Source organism: Salvelinus fontinalis, chromosome 2 (genome assembly GCF_029448725.1).
Source record: "Salvelinus fontinalis isolate EN_2023a chromosome 2, ASM2944872v1, whole genome shotgun sequence".
NCBI classification, from domain to species: Eukaryota; Metazoa; Chordata; class Actinopteri; order Salmoniformes; family Salmonidae; genus Salvelinus; species Salvelinus fontinalis.
In genome coordinates this window covers 65,168,044-65,193,837 of record NC_074666.1, presented here as the reverse complement: position 1 = coordinate 65,193,837, position 25,794 = coordinate 65,168,044, and the positions used below count along the sequence as shown (strand labels likewise).

General features: G+C 48.5%; 1 protein-coding gene across 6 annotated transcripts; it reads right to left on the bottom strand.

Moving 5' to 3' along the window:
• Window positions 1-144: 144 nt before the first annotated feature.
• Window positions 145-21,868, bottom strand: sh2b1 (SH2B adaptor protein 1). 6 transcript variants are annotated; one of them, XM_055941599.1, is made up of 11 exons: window positions 21,531-21,867; window positions 20,989-21,040; window positions 18,154-20,349; window positions 16,715-16,816; window positions 16,384-16,475; window positions 16,108-16,190; window positions 12,117-12,263; window positions 11,742-11,947; window positions 7,722-7,896; window positions 7,020-7,110; window positions 1,791-1,910 (listed from the first exon to the last, which is right to left on the bottom strand). In XM_055941599.1, the coding sequence occupies exons 3-11, from the start codon at window positions 19,927-19,929 to the stop codon at window positions 1,889-1,891; spliced, it is 2,694 nt and encodes an 897-aa protein (XP_055797574.1). In that variant the 5' UTR covers window positions 19,930-20,349; window positions 20,989-21,040; window positions 21,531-21,867; the 3' UTR covers window positions 1,791-1,888. The 6 variants fall into 6 exon arrangements, with proteins under 6 accessions (XP_055797553.1, XP_055797533.1, XP_055797543.1 ...); XM_055941578.1 differs by lacking the exon at window positions 7,020-7,110 and having other exon boundaries at window positions 145-1,910; window positions 20,892-21,040; window positions 21,531-21,868; XM_055941558.1 differs by lacking the exon at window positions 7,020-7,110 and having other exon boundaries at window positions 145-1,910; window positions 21,531-21,868.
• Window positions 21,869-25,794: the final 3,926 nt, after the last annotated feature.

Below are 25,794 nucleotides of genomic sequence, written 5' to 3'. Positions count from 1 at the left end.
AGACCCCAAAACTGCGGTCATCACTAGTTTCCAGCCAAACCCCGCCTATATCTAAAATGTATCTTCTTAAAATGTGATTTTAAACCTAACCCGAACCACATTGCTAACCATATGCCTAACCTTAAAATATGACCCAAAAACAAATTTTTGTTTTCATGAATTTTTATGACATAGCCATTGGACTTTGTGGCAACACAAAACTGCAAGAATTAGTGTAACATTCCTTTACATCCTTCCCCTTTATTCAGTAAGAAACAATAACAGTGAACCAAAGCAACAGCACACGAGGCCAAAATGTTTCAGTATAATTATATTATATCATATTATCATTTAATTCAATGTAGTACCTGAAACTAACCACACAGGTTGGACAAAACCCTGTCCACCGTCAACACAAGGTCCCAGCAAAAGAGAGAGCGACAGAGACAGAAAGGCACAAGTAGAGATCAACATTTGAAACGGGTGAACAGGGGGGGTAAGATGTGTAAAAGATGACAAAGCTCGGAGTAGAGGACAAACAGAAGAAGTGAAGGTATAAACAAAGAGAGGAAGGAGGGGGGATACAAAGAGAAAGAAAGAGGCACTGAACTGAATGGCAGAAAGACGGACATGGCCACACAACCCAGGAGTAGGAGGTTGAAGGAGTACGACAGAGGTGACAACAAAGAAAGGCACAAGTAGAAAAATGTCCCCCCCCATTATATTTATCTTATTTTCTATTTCTGCACATTAAAATTAAATTTGGATGAGGTCCAGGAGGAGAGGACTGTATGAGCGTGAGGGAAAGACTGAGTATGAGGCTTAGGAATATTTTAAAAAGGCAAACAAATTTCAACTGAAATAACCGAATGGGGGCAGGAACAAGTGTTACGCATTACATGGAGTAAACAACATACAATAAAAGGCATTTAAAAAATAAAATTAATACTATTATTTCCGACCATCATCATTATTTCCTTTATCATTATTGTTAATCATATCATTATTATCAATAATAAAGTGTTTTTTTTTTTGTTTTTTTTTTTTTTAAATCTGAAGGATAGATATAATCGCTCTCTCTACCTCTGGCCACTTCTCTACCATTAAAGAAAACCAGAAAATGAGTGGAGAGAAAAAGAGACGGAGAGAAAGAGTGAGGTTGAAAGAGTGACTGAGGTATATGTATCCTGCCTGCCAGTTCTAGCCTAGTCTCTTTGCCACCTTGTAAGTATATGGTTGTCCTCCATCTCTACCTCTGTGAAAGTGTACTGTTGGCCATTAGAATGTCTGCAGGATATTGAGGTATGGTACTGCTGGGTTCAGAGGATATCTCTCACTACCTACATCCATAAATGGATTCAAAAGTCTACAAAAAGCGTACCAAGAGGTGTACCGGCAAAAAAGCTTATCTCGCTAAACATTAGTGTACCTGTACTTAGTGTTGTAAGGTGCTCCCATCCCTCTCTCTTCTCTTTCACCCGTTTTCTCTTTCTCTCCATCTTGCTAAATCTCCCAGAATGCTTGTGTTTTAATAGTGTTAGTACATCCTTCTAACCCCTTCCCCTCACAGTCTCGTAATAAAATACAAATACTGGTTATGAATGGCTATGACTCCCGCCTCCTCCACTCTCCCTTTCGCACAAACACCCCCCTCCCTCCTCAGAAGAAGGAGTACTGGTTGTCAATGGCTCTTGCCCTCCCTCCTTCCCGCTCTTCGCCCTCCACCCCCTCCAGTTGGCGAAGAGGAGCTTCCCTCTCCTCCCAGTCCTCCACTCCTTCACCTCCTCCTGCAGTTGCTGCAGTTCCTCCTCCACCTCCTCCCAGCTCGGTCTCGTTCCCTCGTTCCTGGGGTGGGGTTGGGGGTGGCGGCCGGCCGGGGGGCAGGGGTGGAGGAGGAGGCTGGGGGGGGCTACGGGGTCTGCTGGTCAAGTCTGGTGGGAGGAAAGAACAGCCGAGAGAGAAAAGCAGAGAAAGAAAGAGTGGTAAAAGGTGTAAATAAAGGAGGGGCGGGCGGGCGGGGCGGGGGACAAGATAAAAAGGTGACATTTCCAGAGAGCGAGTGGTGAGAAGGGAGAAGAGGAGGAGGAAGAGGGGGAGAAACAGAGTGAGTGTCATGGCCGCGACGTCTGTGTGACAGGTCCATGTCATGGAATCAGTCGAGACACACACAAACACACTGTGTGCTCACACACACACCTTGATCCCGTCTATTAAATATATTTCATGTAAAACACAAAACAACGCATCGTCTGAAAATGTTCTATGAAGATTCTACATGACCCTAAACTTTTTAGCAGATATAACATTCTATAGCAGGGGTGGTCTCTCAAGTCATTGCTCTAGGAGTGATCTGTGTTCTCAAAAAGACTCTATGGTAGGTCCAGTTCTAGATAAGGTTAGTACAGACTAACTTCACTGGAAGACTGAGCAGTACACTGAGGTGAATGGCCACTAGCTAGCTCTACACTCACGCTATGGTGCGTTCCATCGCTTTCTCTCTCTCGACGGCCGTCTCTCTCTCTCTAGGTCCCTCTCGCTGGCTTGCTCTAGGTCCCTCGCCCTAGGTCCCTCTCGCCCTAGGTCCCTCTCGCCCTAGGTCCCTCTCGCCCTAGGTCCCTCTCGCCCTAGGTCCCTCTCGCCCTAGGTCCCTCTCGCCCTAGGTCCCTCTCGCCCTAGGTCCCTCTCGCCCTAGGTCCCTCTCGCTCCCTCTTGCTCTAGGTCTTTCTCTCGGTCTCTCTCTCACGCTGCCCCTCTCTCGCCATCATTCTCGCTAGGTCACTGTCTCGCTCTCGCCATCTTTCCCTCACTAGGTCTCTCCCAGTAGGCCCCTCTCGCTCTTTCTCTCGGTTTCCTAAATTGCTGTCTCTCTCACTCTAGATATCTCTCTCTCTCTCGCCGTCTTTCCCTCACTAGGTTTCTCCTCTCTCTAGGTCTCTCACGCTGCCTCTCTCTCTTTCTTGCCGTCCCTCGCTCTGGGATCTCTCTCAGTCTCGCTCTGGGTCCCTAGGTGTCTCTCGCTCTAGGTCTTTCTCTCGGTTTCTCTCCCTCTCTCTCATGCTGGCTCTCTTTCGCCGTTTTTCCCTCACTAGGTCTCTCCCAGTCTAGGTTTCTCACGCTGCCTCTCTCTTTCTTGCTGTTCTTCGCTATGGGTCCCTCACTCTAGGTCCCTCGCTCTGGGTCTCTCTCTCCCCTCCTCTCCTCTCGCTCTGGGTCTCTCTCTCCCCTCCTCTCCTCTCGCTCTGGGTCTCTCTCTCCCCTCCTCTCGCTCTGGGTCTCTCGCTCGCTCGCTCTGGGTCTCTCTCGCTCTGGGTCTCTCTCTCTCTGGGTCTCTCTCTCTCTGGGTCTCTCTCTCTCTGGGTCTCTCTCTCTCGCTCTCTGGGTCTCTCTCTCTCGCTCGCTCTGGGTCTCTCTCTCTCGCTCGCTCTGGGTCTCTCTCTCGCTCGCTCTGGGTCTCTCTCTCTCGCTCTCGGTCCTTGTCTCTCTCGCTCTGGGTCTCTTTCTCTCTCTCGCTCTGGATCTCTCTCGCTCTGGGTCTCTCTCTCTCTCTCTCTCGCTCCGGGTCTCTCTCTCTCTCTCTCGCTCCGGGTCTCTCTCTCTCTCTCTCGCTCGCTCCGGGTCTCTCTCTCTCTCGCTCTGGGTCTCTCTCGCTCTGGGTCTCTCTCTCTCTCTCTCGCTCTGGGTCTCTCTCGCTCTGGGTATCTCTCTCTCTCGCTCTGGGTCTCTCTCTCTCTCGCTCTGGGTCTCTCTCTCTCTCTCGCTCTGTGTCTCTCTCTCTCTCTCGCTCTGGGTCTCTCTCTCTCTCTCGCTCTGGGTCTCTCTCTCTCTCTCGCTCTGGGTCTCTCTCTCTCTCGCTCTGGGTCTCTCTCTCTCTCTGGGTCTCTCTCTCTCTCTGGGTCTCTCTCTCTCTCTGGGTCTCTCTCTCTCTCTGGGTCTCTCTCTCTCTCTGGGTCTCTCTCTCTCTCGCTCTGGGTCTCTCTCTCTCTCGCTCTGGGTCTCTCTCTCTCTCGCTCTGGGTCTCTCTCTCTCTCGCTCTGGGTCTCTCTCTCTCTCGCTCTGGGTCTCTCTCTCTCTCGCTCTGGGTCTCTCTCTCTCTCGCTCTGGGTCTCTCTCTCTCTCGCTCTGGGTCTCTCTCTCTCTCGCTCTGGGTCTCTCTCTCTCTCGCTCTGGGTCTCTCTCTCTCTCGCTCTGGGTCTCTCTCTCTCTCGCTCTGGGTCTCTCTCTCTCTCGCTCTGGGTCTCTCTCTCTCTCGCTCTGGGTCTCTCTCTCTCTCTCTGGGTCTCTCTCTCTCTCTCTGGGTCTCTCTCTCTCTCTCTGGGACTCTCTCTCTCTCTCTGGGACTCTCTCTCTCTCTCTGGGACTCTCTCTCTCTCTCTGGGACTCTCTCTCTCTCTCTGGGACTCTCTCTCTCTCTCTGGGACTCTCTCTCTCTCTCTGGGACTCTCTCTCTCTCTGGGTCTCTCTCTCTCGCTCTGGGTCTCTCTCTCTCGCTCTGGGTCTCTCTCTCTCGCTCTGGGTCTCTCTCTCTCGCTCTGGGTCTCTCTCTCTCGCTCTGGGTCTCTCTCTCTCGCTCTGGGTCTCTCTCTCTCGCTCTGGGTCTCTCTCTCTCGCTCTGGGTCTCTCTCTCTCGCTCTGGGTCTCTCTCTCTCGCTCTGGGTCTCTCTCTCTCGCTCTGGGTCTCTCTCTCTCTCTCTCGCTCTGGGTCTCTCTCTCTCTCTCTCTCGCTCTGGGTCTCTCTCTCTCTCTCTCGCTCTGGGTCTCTCTCTCTCGCTCTCGCTCTGGGTCTCTCTCTCTCGCTCTCGCTCTGGGTCTCTCTCTCTCGCTCTCGCTCTGGGTCTCTCTCTCTCGCTCTCGCTCTGGGTCTCTCTCTCTCGCTCTCGCTCTGGGTCTCTCTCTCTCGCTCTCGCTCTGGGTCTCTCTCTCTCGCTCTCGCTCTGGGTCTCTCTCTCTCGCTCTCGCTCTGGGTCTCTCTCTCTCGCTCTCGCTCTGGGTCTCTCTCTCTCGCTCTCGCTCTGGGTCTCTCTCTCTCGCTCTCGCTCTGGGTCTCTCTCTCTCGCTCTCGCTCTGGGTCTCTCTCTCTCGCTCTCGCTCTGGGTCTCTCTCTCTCGCTCTCGCTCTGGGTCTCTCTCTCTCGCTCTCGCTCTGGGTCTCTCTCTCTCGCTCTCGCTCTGGGTCTCTCTCTCTCGCTCTCGCTCTGGGTCTCTCTCTCTCGCTCTCGCTCTGGGTCTCTCTCTCTCGCTCTCGCTCTGGGTCTCTCTCTCTCGCTCTCGCTCTGGGTCTCTCTCTCTCGCTCTCGCTCTGGGTCTCTCTCTCTCTCGCTCTGGGTCTCTCTCTCTCTCGCTCTGGGTCTCTCTCTCTCTCGCTCTGGGTCTCTCTCTCTCTCGCTCTGGGTCTCTCTCTCTCTCTCGCTCTGGGTCTCTCTCTCTCTCGCTCTGGGTCTCTCTCTCTCTCGCTCTGGGTCTCTCTCTCTCTCGCTCTGGGTCTCTCTCTCTCTCTCTCTGGGTCTCTCTCTCTCTCGCTCTGGGTCTCTCTCTCTCTCGCTCTGGGTCTCTCTCTCTCTCGCTCTGGGTCTCTCTCTCTCTCGCTCTGGGTCTCTCTCTCTCTCGCTCTGGGTCTCTCTCTCTCTCGCTCTGGGTCTCTCTCTCTCTCGCTCTGGGTCTCTCTCTCTCTCGCTCTGGGTCTCTCTCTCTCTCTCTCTGGGTCTCTCTCTCTCTCGCTCTGGGTCTCTCTCTCTCTCGCTCTGGGTCTCTCTCTCTCTCGCTCTGGGTCTCTCTCTCTCTCGCTCTGGGTCTCTCTCTCTCTCGCTCTGGGTCTCTCTCTCTCTCGCTCTGGGTCTCTCTCTCTCTCGCTCTGGGTCTCTCTCTCTCTCGCTCTGGGTCTCTCTCTCTCTCGCTCTGGGTCTCTCTCTCTCTGGGTCTCTCTCTCTCTCGCTCTGGGTCTCTCTCGCTCTGGGTCTCTCTCTCTCTCGCTCTGGGTCTCTCTCTCTCTCGCTCTGGGTCTCTCTCTCTCTCGCTCTGGGTCTCTCTCTCTCGCGCTCTGGGTCTCTCTCTCTCGCGCTCTGGGTCTCTCTCTCTCGCGCTCTGGGTCTCTCTCTCTCGCGCTCTGGGTCTCTCTCTCTCGCGCTCTGGGTCTCTCTCTCTCGCGCTCTGGGTCTCTCTCTCTCGCGCTCTGGGTCTCTCTCTCTCGCGCTCTGGGTCTCTCTCTCTCGCGCTCTGGGTCTCTCTCTCTCGCGCTCTGGGTCTCTCTCTCTCGCGCTCTGGGTCTCTCTCTCTCGCGCTCTGGGTCTCTCTCTCTCGCGCTCTGGGTCTCTCTCTCTCGCGCTCTGGGTCTCTCTCTCTCGCGCTCTGGGTCTCTCTCTCTCGCGCTCTGGGTCTCTCTCTCTCGCGCTCTGGGTCTCTCTCTCTCGCGCTCTGGGTCTCTCTCTCTCGCGCTCTGGGTCTCTCTCTCTCGCGCTCTGGGTCTCTCTCTCTCGCGCTCTGGGTCTCTCTCTCTCGCGCTCTGGGTCTCTCTCTCTCGCGCTCTGGGTCTCTCTCTCTCGCGCTCTGGGTCTCTCTCTCTCGCGCTCTGGGTCTCTCTCTCTCGCGCTCTGGGTCTCTCGCTCTCTCGCTCTGGGTCTCTCGCTCTCTCGCTCTGGGTCTCTCGCTCTCTCGCTCTGGGTCTCTCTCTCTCACGCAAGGTCTCTCTCTTATGCAGGGTCTCTCTCTCTCACGCAAGGTCTCTCTCTTACGCAAGGTCCCTCTCTCACGCAAGGTCTCTCTCTCACGCAAGGTCTCGGTCTGTCTCTCTCGCTAGGTCTCGGTCTGTCTCTCTTGCTAGGTCTCGGTCTGTCTCTCTTGCTAGGTCTCGGTCTGTCTCTCTTGCTAGGTCTCGGTCTGTCTCTCTCTCTCTCCCCCTCTCGATCTCTCTCTCTCGCCACCTCTCCCTCTTGCCGTCTCTCTCTCCAGGTCTCCCTCTTGCCGTCTCTCTCTCCCGGTCTCTCGCGCTACATCTCCCTCTCTCTCTAACTCGGTGTCTCTCTCTCTGTGGAGTCTGGTCTCACTTACACACAGTCAGAGATGGGGGTTGATGGAGAGTCAGGGTGGCGCGTGGTGATGACATCACAGACTGTGGGCCGGCTGCCTGCCCTGTCCCGGCCTGCGAAGAATGACCCAACGAAAACACAATAAGAGACAGCCAATCAGAGCTCTGGAAGGCACGGGGGTGAGGGGGTGGAAAGAAGGGTGTAGAAGGAAAGGAGGTAGAGTGCTAGGGCAGTGCTAGGGCCTAGGGACAGAGGGTAGTAGGGGCTAGGGGTTGATTTGGAATTGTGTGTGGGGGGGAAGTTGTAAGAGGCAGGGGTTTATGGGAGGGAGCATCAGTGCAAATTGATGGGACCAAGCCATGCGGAGCCACTCCAGTGTGTGTACCTAAGCATGCATGCTGTAATGGACACAGAATGAGGATGCAAAGCAGCCAGTCTTATGTTATAATGACATTGACAGAAACATCATGTAGTGGCCATGTTTTAGCACACACAACATTACTTATGGCCTGTACACGTATTTTCAATGGGATGATACACACGCACACTATATTGATTCACTGACGTAATAGCATAGTGTAACCAAATCATAATGCATAAAACACATACACCAGACATACAACGTACATACAACACCCAAGAATTGCCTTTAGAGGCCAGTGTAAAACCAGTGTAGTTTCATCCTAGTGGAATATCCGGTGACCTTTCACCCCTGACCTGTTACCTGGCTGCCGGACGGCGGTGGCGCCCACAAAGCTGATGAGAGTGACGTCCGAGGCACCCCCAGACTCCAGGGGGATTGGGTGCACGCGGAAGTGCTCCAGCATGTCGAATATGGACTGGAACCACAGGTGCTGCACCCGGCACTGGCCGTCCTCGTTCAGAGACAGACGCAGGTGCTGCAGCGGACAGAAGGGAGAGAGAGAGAAGGGGATAGAGAGAAGGAGCAGAAACAAAAGAAGGGAGAAGAGAGGGGGATATGGGTTAGCTTTGGACGCTACTTAGCAGGTATATCTCCTAACGTGGTATAGATGTTTCCGCTACCATTTCACATGCAAACACACTGGTACTTTCCAACACACACGTAAACATCAATACTGTCTTACTCTCTTTCACACAAGGACAATATAGGAGGAAAGTGGAATAATATTCCACCATCTCCGACGCTCGTCGTATGTGGCAAGGCTTGCAGACGATAACGGATTACAAAGGGAAACCCAGCCATGAGTTGCCCAGCGATGCAGAACTCCAAAACGAGCTAAATTCCTTTTATGCTCGCTTTGAGGAACATAACACTGTGCCTTGCGTGAAAGACACTGTTTTTCCAGATAACTGTGTGATCTCGCTCTCTGTGGCCGATGTAAGCAAAACGTTTAAACAGGTTAACAATCACGAGGCCGATGGGCCAGATGAAATACCACGGCGCATTCTCAAAGCATGCGCAGACCTCGTCCCAATCTGTCATCCCAACATGTTTCAAGCAGACCACCATTTTCACCATTCCAAAGAGCTCCAAAGTAACCTGACTAAATGACTATCACCCTGTAGCACTTGCATCTGTAATTATGAAGTGCTTTGAAAGGCTGGTCATGACACACAACAACACCACCATCCCAGACACACTAAAATTCACTCCAATTCGCATACCACCCAAACAGATTCACAGATGAAGCAATCTCAATTGCACTTCAAACTGCCCTCTTCCACCTGGACAAGACGGGAAATAACTATGAGAGAATGGGCTACAGCTCAGCGTTCAACACCATAGTCCCGTCCAAGCTCATCACCAAGGTAAAGACTCTGGGACTGGACCCCTCCCTCTGCAACTGGATCCTGGACTTCCAGACGGGTCAGCCCCAGGTGGTGAGGTTAGGCAACAACACCTCTGCCACGCTGACCCTCAACACGAGGGCCCCTCAGGGGTGTGTACTTAGTCCCCTCCTGTACTCCCTGTTAAACCACGACTGCATGGCCACGCACGACTAAAACACCAACAAGTTTTCTGATGACACAGCGGTGGTAGGCAGCCTACAAGGAGGAGGTCAGAGACCTGCAGGACAACAACCTCTCCCTCGACGTCAGTAAGACCATGGAGCTGATCATGGACTATAGGAGAAAGAGTGAGCACGCCGCCCATTCACAGGGCTGTTGTGGAGTGGGTCGAGAGTTTCAAGTTCCTTTGTGCCATCGAGAGTATTTTGACTGGCTGCATCACCACTTGGTATGGCAAATGCGCAAAGCGCTACAGAGGATGGTGCGGACAGCCTAGTACGTCACTGGAGCCAAGCTCCCTGTCATCCAGGACCTCTACATCAGGCCAGAGAGGAAGGCCAGAGAAATTGCTAAAGACTCCAGCCACCAAAGTCAGACTGTTCACTCTGCTACCATCCAGAAAACAGTACCAGAGCATTGGCTCTCAGAGGAACAGGCTCAGAGACAGCTTCTTCCCCCAAGCCATAAGACTGCTAAATAGCTAGACTGCTAAATAGTCAAATAATGGTACCCAAACTAACTGCAATGCCTGTATCTTGCACTGACCCACGTGTGTATGTAAACTCCGCAAAAAAAGAAACGTCCTCACTGTCAACTGTGTTGATTTTCAGCAAACTTAACATGTGTAAATATTTGTATGAACATAAGATTCAACAACTGAAACATAAACTGAACAAATTCCACAGACATGTGACTAACAGAAATGGAATAATGTGTCCCTGAACAAAGGGGGGTCAAAATCAAAAGTAACAGGCAATGCAGCGGGTGGCCACACCAGATACTAAGTACTGCAGTGCATCTCCTCCTTGTGGACTGCACCAGATTTGCCTGTTCTTGCTGTGAGATGTTACCCCACTCTTCCACCAAGGCACCTGCAAGTTCCCGGACATTTCTGGGGGGAGTGGCCCTAGCCCTCACCCTCCGATCCAACAGGTCCCAGACGTGCTCAATAGGATTGAGCTCCGGGCTCTTCGCTGGCCATGGCAGAACACTGACATTCCTGTCTTGCAGGAAATCACACACAGAAAGAGCAGTATGGCTGGTGACATTGTCATGCTGCAGGGTCATGTCAGGATGAGCCTGCAGGAAGGGAACCACATGAGGGAGGAGGATGTATTCCCTGTAACGCACAGCATTGAGATTGCCTGCAATGACAACAAGCTCAGTCCGATGATGCTGTGACACACCGCCACAGACCATGACGGACCCTCCACCTCCAAATTGATCCCGCTCCAGAATACAGGCCTCGGTGTAACACTAAATTCATTCGACGATAAACACGAATCTGACCATCACCCCTGTATGTAGCCTCGCTACTGTATGTAGCCTCGCTACTTTTATAGCCTCGCTACTGTAGATAGCCCGTCTTTTTACTGATGTTTTATTTCTTTACCTACCTATTGTTTACCTAGCACTATTGGTTAGAGCCTGTACGTAAGCATTTCACGCTAAGGTCTACACCTGTTGTATTCAGCGCACGTGACAAATACACTTTGATTTGATGAGACAAAACTGTGACTCGTCAGTGAACAGCACCTTTTGCCAGTCCTGTCTGGTCCAGCGACGGTGGGTTTGTGCCCATAGGCGACGTCGTTGCCGGTGATGTCTGGTGAGGACCTGCCTTACAACAGGCCTACAAGCCCTCAATCCAGCCTATCTCAGCCTATTAGGAACAGTCTGAGCACTGATGGAGGCATTGTGGGGTCCTGGTGTAACTCGGGCAGTTGTTGTTGCCATCATGTACCTGTCCCCGCAGGTGTGATGTTCGGATGTACCGATCCAGTGCAGGTGTTGTTACACGTGGTCTGCCACAGCGAGGACGATCAGCTGTCCGTCCGGTCTCCCTGTAGCGCTATTTTAGGCGTCTCAGTACGGACATTGCAATTTATTGCCCTGGCCACATCTGCAGTCCTCATGCCTCCTTGCAGCATGCCTAAGGCACATTCACGCAGATGAGCAGGGACCCTGGGCATCTTTCTTTTGGTGTTTCCCAGAGTCAGTAGAAAGGCCTCTTTAGTGTCCTAAGTTTACATAACTGTGACCTTAATTGCCTACCGTCTGTAAGCTGTTAGTGTCTTAACGACCGTTCCACAGGTGCATGTTCATTAATTGTTTATGGTTCATTGAACAAGCATGGGAAACAGTGTTTAAACCCTTTACATTGAATATCTGTGAAATAATTTGGATTTTTACAAATTATCTTTGAGGGTCCTGAAAAAGGGACGTTTGTTTTTTGCATGTATACACACACACACAACCAAAACCCACAGAACACCTACACGCAGACTGACAACATAAACATAATTTGCTGCTGCTGCTCTGTTCTTTATTTTACTCTTATTATCTATCCTGATGCCTAGTCACTTTACACTGCCTTCATGTATACATCTACCTCAAGCACCTCGTACCTCTGCACTTTGATCTGGTACTGGTACTCCCTGTATGTAGCTCCACATTAATCTGGTACTGGTACCCCCTGTATTTAGCTCCACATTGATCTGGTACTGGTACTCCCTGTATGTAGCCCCACATTGATCTGGTACTGATACTCCCTGTATGTAGCTCCATTCTTGTGTATTATACTGTACTCCTCTTGTTACTATTTCAATTTTCATTTTAAAACTCTGCATTGTTGGGAAGGGCTCGTCAGCAAGCATTTCACATTAAAGTCTACACCAGGTGTATTCGGCGCATGTGACAAATAAAATGTGATTTGATTTGACACACACTCTCCCTCTCCCGTCTCGTGTACCTTGGCCTTGCCCTGGAAGTTGAAGGTGAGGACGTACTCCCCGCGGCGTGTCTCGCTCTGGCGCACAAGGAAGACGCCGTGGCTGGCCGTACCCCCTGCCAGCACCAGCTGGGCCGCCTTCAGGCGCGACAACGTCCCGTGGAACCACTGGCACTCGCTCAGAGGGTGCTCCACCGCCTCCGCCACGTCTGAGAACAGGAAGGAACCTGGGGAGGTGAGGGGGGATGAGGGGATGGATGGATGAGAGGGATTGATGAAAAGATTAGACCCCAAAAAAAAGGTGTCGCCAGACTTGCTCTGTACATTCTGGTGTGTATGCGTGTTTGTTTGTGAGTGCGTTTGCGTGTGTGCTAATGCGTAAGTAACAGGCTTAACCTGTGGCATCTGGCGTCTCCGCAAATGGTGTGCCCAGGCCGGCTCCACCCACACGTCCGTCTGATTCGTCCAGAGGGGCGCGGGGCGGTAACTCTGGAGGGAGAGGGTCCATCAGCGGGGAGGAGCCGCCCACACCTCCATAACACACTGCAACAGGACAGGAGCAAAAACATCAGTCTTATTATTTATTTAACCAGACTTCTTTTACTTTCAAACAGCAACGAAACGTTGGACTCATAGTTAAAACAACTTTTTTCGTCTCGCTTTCTGCATCAGGTGTTAAGTGATCTAACTGTAAATTTGTAAAGCTGCAGAAAATAGTGAAACAGGGAAATCGTCACAACAATCCCAAATGGGCTCTTCGATCCTATCCTGTGCAGTCATATTTGAAAAGATTGTATAGGTAAGGAATATGGTAGTAGCTCCTCCTTACCTTATGCTACGTGTCTGCTGTTTGTAGATTCTTACAGATTAAGTGTCTAGGGCAGTGGTCACCAACCTTTTCTGAGCCACGTTCACTTTCAAAATGCAAGCCGAGATCTACAGCTCAGAACTGTTTCTGAGCCGCCGGAAAACTGTACACTATGTACAATCAAAAATAACAAACATAACAATAACTGGACAGGAACATAAACTGGAAAATTAATCAAATAATAAGTTGAGCTCCAAAGAAACCAAGCTTCAATCAATAGCTGAAAATATAGCGTTCAGCCAGCATGGCAACCAATGAAATGACAGGGTTTCAAATACAATTCCCATCAGGCCTCACCTCGGACTGTACAATTTTAGACTAATCACAAATCAATGGTAACAATTACCTTACATAAAGGCCTGAACAGCACAATAAACATGCACTGAACAAAAATATAAAACGCGTTAAGTGCTGGTCCCATTTCTTGAGCTGAAATAAAAGATCCCAGAAATGTTTCATATGCAAAAAAAGCTTATTTCTCGAAATGTTGTGGACAATTAGTACCCTGTTAGTGAGCATTTCTCCTTTGCCAAGATAATCCATCCACTTGACAGGTGTGGCATATCAAGAAGCTGATTAAACAGCATGATCATTACACAAGTGAACCTTGTGCTGGGGACAATAAAAGGCCACCCTAAAATGTGCAGTTTTGTCACACAACACAATGCCACAGCTGTCGCAAGTTGAGGGAGCGTGCATTTGGCTTGCTGACCGCAGGAATGTCCACCAGAGCTGTTGCCAGATAATTTAATGCTCATTTCTCTACCATAAGCCGCCTCCAACACCTCTACATCCAGCTTCTTCACCTGCGGGTGAAACCAGCCACCCGAAATGAGGGTTAGTACAACCAAAGAATTTCTGCACAAACTGTCAGAACCCGTCTAAAGGAAGCTCATCTGCGTGCTCGTTGTCCTCACCAGGGTCTTGACCCAACTGCAGTTCAGTGTCGTAACCGACTTCAGTGGGCAAATGCTCACCTTCGATGGCCACTGGAGAAGTGTGCTCTTCACGGATGAATCCCAGTTTCAACTGTACCGGGCAGATGGCAAACAGCATGTATGGCGTCGTGTGGCCGAGCAGTTTGCTGAACGTTGTGTGCCCCATGGTGAGTGCCTCATGGAGTGCCCCATGGAAATTGAAGGTGATGAGAATGAGGATGAATTAACTGTGGTGGCAGGTGCATTGCTGACTGCTGAGAAGAAGTTGAATATAGAGGAGAAGTGGTGTGGTGAGGAAGGTCGGCGTGAAGTCCTTCCGAGATGGAACCTTGGCGAGAGTGAGGACCGCCGAATTCGGGCCTTGTCCTGAGGATGATTCTGGCCCAGTGGGAGTGAGATTTGTAGAGCGAATGTATCCTTGTATTTTGGCTGATCCATATGTGGTGTCAGGTTGGGGACTGTTGAGTTGGTGAAGTTAACTCGGAGTGGACTCGTAATGATTTATTATGTTACATTCACCCAGAGGGAGTGGGTGCTCCGCATTACGCGATTAGGGACAACAATTATGACTTGCTTTGCAGAGCAGGGTGCCGTTGAAAGGAGTGATAACAGGGATGGCATTAAGTGTTGAGGAGGAGCAGTTGAAATGGAAGATTCCCGCCGTTTGGTGAGTTGTAGATTTGGTGGAGAGCAACGGAGAAGACATCATCTGTCAAGCTGAGTTTTGATGCAGTCTTTGCCAGATAAGGTCATGGTAGGATGTGTCAATTACCCCGTGATAGCTTTTGTTCCAAAAATAAAATAGTGTTTTAGGTGTCAAGTTTATGGGCATGTTGCAGCAGTGTGTCGGAGGGAGATGCCTTGATGTGAGAAAGGAGGGCATGAGACGAAGGAATGTGTGGTATCGGAGGAGAAAGTAATACATGTTAGTTGTGGGGGTTCCCATGGAACTGGAGTTTGGAGGTGTCCGGTGAGAGAAAGGGACATTGAGGTAGCCTTAGAGTAGTACAGAAAGTGTCATATGCCGAAGCAGTGAAGAGAGTGGTAGAGGAAGATGGGGACCGGGTGAGGGATCCTGAGAGATGGGAAGAATATGTGCTTCAGTACAGTGGACCTTTTAGCATTTATAGCCTTGGTTGTTAATTGTACTGCAGAAAATCACAGAAAATAGAGGTGGCAGAGAAGCACTTTTACAGCAGAACAGTTGCGGGGGGTGTTGAGTGGTAGTGTTCTGTCCTCTCAGACCATTGGTCAGAAGTAGGACTTGATAGGGTTAAATAGTGGAATGGGGTGGTGGGTTTTGTAGAGAGGGCTAATAGTTGGCTGGGCAATTTCCCTTTGTCTCAATTGTATATATTACCGTATCAAATAATTGAATGTAGGTAGGCCGTGAATGGCCTTACACCAGTACAGTAGGTGGCGGTGTATGCACCTAAAAGTTGGATGCGATTTGACAACCAAATCCCAAAGAAGAAGAAGCTCCGTTTGACCCACCTCCCGTCTCAGCAGGAGCATGACAGAGGAACAAACAATTCACAGGTAGGCTACGTTTTTAAAATTATTACTTTACTTCACATAGTGATTACCGAACTCTGTGCACTTGAATTGTAACACTGTTAAGAAAAGGCATGATAAGAAACATTAAATGCAGTGCAACAAACAAATGGCTGTTGCCAAAAACAAATTAATGGCCCGGCGAACTCACAACCTGCGTTTCGCTCTACAGGCTACGTCGACGGCGCCGAAGGACAAGGCATCATACACATATTATATTCAATAAAGGAATGTGCATTTCATAAACCCACAAACCGTTTCCATGTCTGGTTGTATCTGCATCTGATGGTCAGTCTCAGCGGATGGAGGGAGAGAGAGAGCGAGCAGCAGACGGTCCGCCTCTCACGGTCCCCGATCTCTCCTTTTTCCAGTGAGACTGACCAGAGAGAGGGGAGACAGTCTGATGACCAAACTCGAGTCACACCGCATTATTTCTGCCTCATGCACAAATTCATGTTGCTCCTATGACCAGAGAAAGTGAATTATTAGTCGACATTAAAATAGACACGACGAGCCGTTAATAATAATAAAAACGCAGGCCCATCGATACACGTTTTTTATGTTTTGAAAAGTGTTGAATCGTAAAAGCAGCAGCTATTTGCTGTATTCTTTGGCAGTCTCTCTGGTCAGGGTTTTAAAAGTCATTAAAATCCCATTTAGGCTAGTATCAAACTTTGCTGTGGGGTAGTGGAAGCTACTGGCACGGCTATCCGATTGGCCAGCGCAGTAGGCGCACTTGATTTAGCTCTACCGGGTAGGCAGAGTTTGTTCCTTCCGACAAATTAAATGGTTAAAAATGGGAACACTTTGCCTACCCGGCGCACAGGGCTGCCGAATCAAGTGCATCTACCACCAACGGCTCAAGGCAACAAAAATACATTTTAAAAAAGAGGAGCTCAAAGAAATGTTCGGCGATTGACTAGGAATGCCTAGTTGACTAGGACTGTGATTGACTGGTTGGTATATACTGGTCTAAGAGTAGTAGCTTGGAGGTGTCGTAGCTTGGGATTTGGCATGCCCCACTCACCTTGAGAGAGGCGGTCACTGAATTCTGGCATTCCACTGATGTCCATGGGTCCCCCACACACAGCTTCTATGTCCTCCTGTTCACTGTAGAGTCAAGATACACAAAGCTTGTTCTACAGTAGCTGGGGCGTCGCTGCTTCTTCTGTTGACCTCATCAATATTTGACAGTCAGTGAATACAAGCATATATATGGTCCCTCAACTCTCACTCACTGCCCCCCCCCCCTAATCACTGACTTGAAAGAAAACTCTTCACTTAACACACACAATTTGCTTACCTGATACATATACCGTTCCTGATGTCACTCAACCAGGCTCTCATCTGCACAGCGTCTCGCGTCTCAATCACATACTGCACCTGTCCCTCCAACTGACAGAGAGAAAGATAGGGTTAGTGAGAGTGACAAAGGGGTGAGAGAGAGGGGGGATGAGAGAGAGGGGGTGAGAGGAAGGGGTGAGAGGAAGGGGTGAGAGAGAGGGTGTGAGAGAGCGAGCGAAATACAAGTCAGTCTACAGATGCAAGCTGAACAGGAGCTGACTACCTGAACAAAATGAACTGAGAGAGAACAAGAAAGGAGAAATTAAAGGATGGACAGAGCAGAGCATCACCTGGAGGAGGAAGGTGTTCTCCTTGTCAGGCACCTCCAGGGCTGTGGTGCTCCTCACATCCACAATAGAGCAGCATGGGATAGTCAGCCTGGGCTTGGAGGACTGAGACAGGGGGACAGAGAAGAACATTGAATAAGACACATCTGTGCACTCAGAGAAAGTGTAATTTTCACAATGCCTGCCAATGACATCATTCATCTCCAAGCATTCCAAATGAGCATGTTGATAGGTTGTCATGGCTCAGTGTTACATCAAAGATACACAATCTACTGATGGCCCCCACCCACTGGGGAGCCAGGCCCAGCCAATCAGAATTAGTTTTCCCTACAAAAATAGTTTTATTATAGACAGATATACACCTCAGCCCCCCCCTCCCCCCAGATGTGGAGGTCCTGAGGTGGTCTGCGGTTGTGAGGTCGGTTGGACATACTACCAAATTACCTAAAACGAGGATCTCTAGCAACAGCTCTGGTGGACATTCCTGCAGTCAGCAGGCCAATTGCCTGCACCCTCAAAGCTTGAGACATCTGTGGCATTGTGTTGTGGCAAAACTGCACATCTTAAAGTGGCCTTCTATTGTTCCCAGCACAAGGTGCACCTGTGTAATGATCATGCTGTTTAATCAGCTTCTTGATATGCCACACCTGTCAGGTTGATGGATTATCTTGGAAATGCTCACTAAAAGGGACGTAAACAAATTTGTGTACAAAATTTTAGAGAAATAATTGTTTTGTGCGTATGGAACATTTCTGGTATCTTTTATGTACATGTTAAGTTTATATTTTTGTTTAGCATATTGTTCTTAGGTTTTGCAACAAATTATATTGAAAAAGTGTTTTAATGACTCAATTACTAATCTACTCCCTTCCCTGAATTCCTTAACAGGTCTGAAAACCCTACCAACCCTGTGACTCTGACAAATATCCAGGTCCTCCCCTGACAATCCCAGCCACAGTGATCGATTGCCAGGCTAAACTGTTAACGTGGCCAGGATAACAAATGACTATGAGGAAATTAAATCGAAAATGGGAGGAATAACATAGTTTTACCCAATAACGATTTGAATAAAATGTTGTACTTTGTAGGTTAAGAATAAGCATTGTTAAATTGCGCATTAAGTTTTAATCTTTTTGTCACAAATAATGCGATCAGTATAATGTAGTACAATTACAAATTACAAAATGTATCTTCCAATAATTTTACTTCTCAATACGGCAGTTTTATCTGGTAGGAAATTAAACAAAAACTGTGAAACATGAAAATGCAAACTGGATTATTACGTTTAAATTTCATCATTGATTATGTTCACATGAAAATAAAATTGCAAACGTATTATTAATGTATCATTATCAAATATGATTTTTTTTGGCAGCTATATACTCCAAACATTTAGAACACCTTCCTAATATTGAGTTGCACTGAACAGGTCTCTCACTCACTTTAGGCGGGATGAAGAACTCCAGATAGTACTCCTCGCCCCGCTCCCCCTCCTTGTCCCTCTCCCTCAGGACCAGTCGGCACTTGTGCCACCGACCACCCCTCCAGCCCACAGTGCCCCCGGGGACGAGAGGCTGCACTGCGGCTGTCTGAGCGGCGTTAGCAGTGGACGAGGTGTTGTTTAAGCCAGTACCAGCGTTGTTGTGTTCTTGTGTGCCGTGGTGCAGCAGGCCGAAGGAAAAGCCAGGGAAACCACCGTGGCTCCCGGCAAACTCATCTGGCATGGAGGAGCTGACGCTGACTCCTCCCTCCCTCACCAGCCGGCCCGTCTTCCTCGGGGTGGCGCTGCTGCTGCTGCTGGGGGGCAGGCCGGAAGGTGACACCACGGCCGAAGTGGGTGCCGAAGAGAGAACGGGGGGCGGGGAGCGAGACAGACGCAGCTTCTCCAGCCGGTGGCTCCACTTCTCCTTCTCTCCCCCCTCACCATTGCTCCGCCGGCGGTCCCGTGCCTCCGATAGCGAGAGGGAGGTGGCACTACTGGAGGAAGATGGGGGCAGGGAGGAGGAGGAGGAGTGGGGGAGGGAGAGGGGCAGGGAGAGAGAGACAGGCATGGAGGAGGTGGGTGTAGGGGGCTGAGTGCCAGAGTTCCTCTTGGAGGAAGAGCCGGTGGCAGCGTCCTGGACCCCCATTGTGTAGCTGTAGCTGGAGGGCAGCTGGGAGGAGCTCTGGGGGGAGTCGCTGGATGAGCTGCGCCAGTGCAGGATGCCCCGGACACTACCCCGCACGCTGCGCCCAACACTCCGCAGAGAGAAGCGCTTCTTCAGTTTGGTTTTGGACTGGCTTCCTGCCGAGGCCGGGGTGCCATTACCCTTGGAGCGGGGAGGAGTTGTGTCGGAGCAAGGGGAGGCAGGCGTTTGGGGCATATGGGAGGGGTCTTCATTGTCCAAGCAAACTTCCAGCTCCGCCTCCCCCTCATCTGGCTCCACCTCCTCCTCCATGACCGTTACGCCCGCCCAGCTTTCCTCCTCTTCCTCGGCTGTCGTTTCTCCATTGCCTGTGCCGACGCCAGTGAAGTGTTTAACAGTAACTAGGGCACCCCTCTGTTCCCGCCTGCCGTTGTTTCCTCCTCCCACTGAGGAGGAGCAGGAGGAGGAGGAGGATGGGGGGAGGACTGTTGTGACAGCATAGGAGTCTTGAAATTGGTCCCCACTTCTGGTTTCCAACACCAGTCGTGTGGAGGCAGGCTTGGGCAGGGCTCTCACCGGGTTGGCTGGGGCACAGGAGTGGTAGGAGGCTCCCTCGGTGACGGGAGTGGGAGAGACCGCCTCCTCTTCCAGGGACGTGGCGTCTGATTGGGGGGCCCAGCTCCCCGCCTCCATCCCAGGTGCTGTACCCGGCGCCCCTGCCACTCCCTCCAGTTCGCTCTGGAAATGTCGGACAAAGCGGTCAGTGAAGCGGCGACAGAAGGCAGCAGCAGAGTCGGGGGAGTAGTGAGGGTTCTCCAGGAGGAACGCCCGGAAGTGGCGGGCAAAGTCCCCGGCCGCCATGCGGGCATGCAGCTCACAGAACTCCGTCCAGCTCAGGCAGGGGGAGGGTGTGGGGGTGTCCGACAGCGAGGAGGGGTGAGGCTGGGCCAAGGGAGGGGGCAGGGGGGGTGGCCGAGGGAACATGGGCAACAGGGAGGGGGATGGAGGGGACGGAGAAGGGGAGGGTGAAAGGGGTAGCGGGGAGGAGTTGGCTGCCCGCGGGCTAGGTGGGGTTAAAAGAGAGCCGTTCATTCTACCAGGAGGGCGTGGGGGGGAGGGGGCTGATTGGCCAACTAGCTGGCTGCTATTTGGTTTATCACTTAAGGTTAATTAATGAAACCTGCACAGCTCATCAGGGCTAATTTACAAACGGGTGGGAATTCAAGTACCGTACTATGCCAGGCATAGAGTAGATTCACCCCCATTTTGAACCTTCAGCTAAAAGACTACTGTAACACACTGATGAGCACAGACTGCGAAGAGGTAGAAATATAGGGGGTCTGTCTCTGTGCAACATGCTTTCACACATGTAAAAATATTTATGATAAAAGACAGGGTAAAATCGGTGTCAGGGAGGAGGTATAAGACAAAGAGGCGAGGTAAATAGGTGAGGTTCACAAGTGGCCGCCCTGCTTACGGTCCACCACACATCCACAAGAACACAACTGCAGCCTGTGAAAACAATACAAGCACAATCAATGGTGATACATCACATTACCTGTTACATATATTTTCCAGAGACATAACCAACTCTAATATGATCTACAATATCTAATCCACTCTAACTAATACAAATACCCCTAGCACCGGTTGCCACCTGTAGTTGTCTGTTGGACTAGTGGTCACAACAGTTGTGTCAAGTATTGATTTAAATTGAGTCAATGCTTTACATCCACAAAAACAAATTGATAAGCAACCCGTTCTACTAACAACCCATTCAATTAACTAGCTAGATATCTTCACATAACGGTACTTAGGTAGCTAGATGTGGTGAAGATCCAAATGGTTGCTTGTGAGACACCAACTGATTTGTCAGTGTTCGGATAACTAGTGGCTTAATCACTTTCACACACTGTAGCAAAGCCAAATATAGTGTGGCATAGCTAACTAACCCCCTTACTTGCAACAAAATAAATAAAATACCTTGTTGGCTAGATTATTGTAGCTAAACAACTGACTGCGTATGAAACCAGTTAGCTCGCTAACAACATTACCCAGCTAGTGTGCAAACTGGCGCTGGATGTAAACAATCCAGAGAGCCTGGTTAGTACTGGCGTTACTGGCTAACGAGGTTAGCTGGAATTCACAAACCATTGTCGGCCTAGTCAGATACTCGAGGCCAGTGCTTGATGGCTAAAATAACCTAAAGGAGAGGAGGAGAGACAGTTAACTAGATAGCTGATATTACAGAGTAATGATAGTGCATGGACATGGCAAAATGACACACAATGATGTCATGTTAGCTTAACTAACGTTAACTAGCAACATGAGCCAGCACATCGCGTGATAAACAATCTAGTTAGCGTAAGCGTTACTAAGCTAGCTAGTTAACGGTCGCTAACTAGCGACCCATCACAGCTAGCTAGTAACGCCATCCATCTTAACAGAACCATGTTAGCTAGCTAAATAAAAAAGCACCAGCTTGAAGCAGTTAGCTAAGTAGCTAACTAGCCAATATTCAACAATGTAGCTAAAATGTAAGCCTAGCTAACGTTAGCTGTTTTAATTAAATAACAGCGGTTTAGTCAGCTAATAGTAGCGAGCTATCATTTGTTATAGTAGCTACCTAGACTATGGCTATTATCGTTGAATAAGGGGTGCTAGCTAATTGAAGTAATGTTATGTTTACCCACTTGTACACGCTTGTCTTGAAAATAGTGTCCACTTACAGTTAGCTAGCCTCCCATACGTGCTACAGACAACAGGCGAATCGCTAGCTAGCTACCTAGATATTATTATTAGCTAGCCAGCTATTAATAAAACAACGAATTTAGTAATCTTGCGTTGGCTTACATTAGAATTGTAATTGATACGCTCCAGCGTTTTATACAATTCGTTCATATATCCGCGATATAAATATAATTTTATAATAGTTGATGCTAACATGAATATTTCTGTGCTCCCTATCTCTCGCGATATAGTGGGAGAGAGAGGATGGGAAGGGAAAGTAGACTAGCGAAGAGGGTGGCAGCAGGAGGAGTTGCAGGGACGGGGTTTGCATTCAGGGTACTTGGATGGTGGGAAAATGGAGGGGCACTGAAAACATTTTGAAAAACAATCACCACCGTCTGTGAATTGTGTGAGGAGTAAATTACTCCCAGGGAAGGGAGTAGAACTACTAGATTTTCTATTTAAAAATGCATGAATGTTTACAACAAGCCTATATAATTGCATATAATTTAAAATGTTTTTGTAATTAAAATATATCCTTATGGAGATTAGTAAATCATTTATTTCAAACTAGCTGAATAGATCCGTGATTACTGTAGTCTATAGTATACCTACATGCAGCCTTTCTGTATCAGTGACCATATGAGCACATAGACCTACTACTGTGTTTGGTGTTGGTGTTGTCTCTATAGCTTGCTTATAGTATTGTGTTGTTTATACACAGTGTGTACTTACTGTCAATTCAGGTTCCACCTTTCTCTTCATCCTCTATGGCATTTCTCTTTCATTTCACCAGCATGTGTTTAAAGGTCCAATGCAGATGTTTTTTTTAAATCTCAATATTGATCCTTTCCAGGTAACAATTAAGTTTCTTACTGTGATTGTTTTCAAATAAAGTTTTCTAAAATAGATGAATGGACTACAATAGAATAGTATTGAATAGACTAAAATAGAATAGAGAAGGATTAGCCGGTGTGATCATAATTTGGCTTTCATTTAAAAAATGTATACTGGAAATCTTAAATACAAAAATAAACAGTATATTCCCTGGAATCTGGCGAGAAGTAAGGAGGGAACTAACTAGTGGTTGTTTGTAGAAAAAATTACTTTCAATGCCATTTGCACTGTAGGTTCTCTTTCTATCGCCCACTCTCTGTGTCACATACACTCACTCAATTATCTTCCAATAAATATACAGTTGAAGTCAGAAGTTTACATAAACTTAGCATGAAGTCATTAAGGCTAGTTTTTCAACCACTCCACAAATGTCTTGTTAACAAACTATAGATTTGGCAAGTCGGTTAGGACATCTACTTTGTTCATGACACAAGTAAATTTTCCAACAATTGTTTACAGACAGATTATTTCACTTATAAATCACGGTATCACAATTCCAGTGGTCAGAAGTTTATGTAACAGTATAACTATACGTCGTCCCCTCGCCCCGACACGGGCGCGAACCAGGGACCCTCTGCACACATCAACAACTGACACCCACGAAGCGTCGTTACCCATCGCTCCACAAAAGCCGCGGCCCTTGCAGAGCAAGGGGCAACCCTACTTAAAGTCTCAGAGCAAGTGACGTAACTGATTGAAATGCTACTAGCGCGTACCCGCTAACTAGCTAGCCATTTCACATCCCCCTTTCAACCTCCTCCTTTTCCGCAGCAACCAGTGATCCGGGTCAACAGCATCAATGTAACAGTATAACTTTAAACCGTCCCCTCGCCCCGACACGGGCGCGAACCAGGGACCCTCTGCACACATCAACAACAGTCAACCACGAAGCATCGTTACCCATCGCTCCACAAAAGCCGCGGCCCTTGCAGAGCAAGGGGCAACCCTACTTAAAGTCTCAGAGCAAGTGACGTAACTGATTGAAATGCTACTAGCGCGTACCCGCTAACTAGCTAGCCATTTCACATCCGTTACATTTACATACACTAAGTTGACTGTGCCTTTAAACAACTTGGAAAATTCCAGAAATTATGTCATGGCTATAGAAGCTTCTGATAGGCTAATTGACATAATTTGAGTCAATTGGAGGTGTATCTGTGGATGTATTTCAAGGCCTTCCTTCAAACTCAGTGCCTCTTTGCTTGACATCATGGGTAAATCTAAAGAAATCAGCCAAGACCTCAGAAAAAAATTGTAGACCTCCACAAGTCTGGTTCATCCTTGGGAGCAATTTCCAAGCGCATGAAGGTACCACGTTCATCTGTACAAACAATAGTAAGCAAGTATGAACACCATGGGACCATGCAGCCGTCATACCGCTCAGGAAGGAGACGTTCTGTCTCCTAGAGATTAATGTATTTCGGTGTGAAAAGTGCAAATCAATCCCAGAACAACAGCAAAGGACCTTGAAGATGCTGGAAGAAGCAGGTACAAAAGTATCTATATCCACAGTAAAACAAGTCCTATATCGACATAACCTGAATGGCAGCTCAGCAAGGAAGCCACTGCTCAAAAACCGCCATACAAAAGCTAGACTACGGTTTGCAACTGGACATGAGGACGAATATCGTACTTTTCGGAGAAATGTCCTCTGGTCTGATGTAACAAAAATAGAACTGTTTGGCCATAATGGCCATCCTTATGTTTGGAGGAAAAGGGGGGAGGCTTGCAAGCCGAAGAACACCATCCCAACCGTGAAGCACGGGGGTGGCGGCATCATGTTGTGGGGGTGCTTTGTTGCAGGAGGGACTGGTGCTCTTCCCAAAATAGATGGCATCATGAGGCAAGAAAATTATGTGGATATATTGAAGCAACATCTCAAGACATCAGTCAGGAAGTTTAAGCTTGGTCGCAAATGGGTCTTCCAAATGGACAATGACCCCAAGCATACTTCCAAAGCTGTGGCAAAATGGCTTAAGGACAACAAAGTCAAGGTATTGGAGTGGCCATCACAAAGCCCTGACCTAAATCCTATAGAAAATAGAACATTTGTGGGCAGAACTGAAAAAGCGTGTGCGTGCAAGGGGGCCTACACACCTGACTCAGTTACAACAGCTCTGTCAGGAGGAATTGGCCAAAATTCAACCAACGTATTGTGGGAAGCTTGTGGAAGGCTACCCAAAACGTTTGACCCAAGTTAAACAATTTAAAGGCAATGCTACCAAATACTAATTGAGTGTATGTAAACTACTGACCCACTGGGAATGTGATGAAAGAAATAAAAGCTGAAATAAATCATTATTTCTACTATTATTCTGACATTTCACCTTCTTTAAATAAAGTGGTGATCCTAACTGACCTAAGACAGGGCATTTTTACTAGGAATGAATGTCAGGAATTGTGGAATAAATGTCAGGAATTGTGAAAAACTGAGTTTAAATGTATTTAGCTGTGTATACAAACTTCTGACTTCAACTGTATATAATTAATTAGTGAGAAGAAATGCATAGACTGACATCTCGTGCACTGTTGAGGAACTACAGTGTATAGACTGAACTTTCGACTAAAGTTGAACCGCAAGCTGTTTCATTTGTGTTGAAATTTGAATTATTAACTTTTTTATCCTTTTAATCAACACAAGGGAATGTAGGAAACAGGCTAGCTACACTACTGAACTTCTGGTTTCATCATTTGTGTGCGTTCTGGGCATGAGAAACATTCGAGAAATGTCTAGAAATCAGCGATAGTATATATTCTGGTGACGTTCATTCATTAAAACATCGACTGAACGAGAATACTAAAGGGTGAAGAAAGCAAGAAAAGAGCAGAGCGACTTTATAAGCTACTGCCCTATTCCTTTCAATGATGTCACGCCCTGACCTTAGAGAGCCTTTTTATGTCTCTATTTGGTTTGGTCAGGGTGTGATTTGGGGTGGGCATTCTATGTTTTGTTTTCTATGTTTCTTTATTTCAGTTTCTTTATTTCTATGTTTTGGCCGGGTATGGTTCTCAATCAGGGACAGCTGTCTATCGTTGTCTCTGATTGGGAACCATACCTAGGTAGCCCTTTTCCCTCCTTTCAGTGTGGGTAGTTAACTTTGTTTGCGGCACTATGCCCTTGTAAGCTTCACGGTTGTTTCTTTCGTTTGTTGTCTTGTTGGCGACATTTTAAATAAAAGGGAAAATGTACACTTACCACGCTGCACCTTGGTCCACTTCTTTCAAAGGCCGTGACAAACGAGACCTCTACAATCGTAAGTAAGTAACTTTCAGTAGCCTGTTTTTATATGCATGACTGTTGTAAACTTTATGGAAATAGAAAATTATGCT

Coding starts and splice junctions, on each gene's coding strand:
- sh2b1 (XM_055941578.1), bottom strand. CDS start 19,929: ATGAACGGCTCTCTTTTAACCCCACCTAGCCCGCGGGCAGCCAACTCC. Junction 16,817..18,153: donor AGTTCTTCATCCCGCCTAAA/GTGAGTGAGAGA, acceptor CCCCTGTCTCAG/TCCTCCAAGCCCAGGCTGAC. Junction 11,948..12,116: donor GGAGACGCCAGATGCCACAG/GTTAAGCCTGTT, acceptor TCACCTCCCCAG/GTTCCTTCCTGTTCTCAGAC.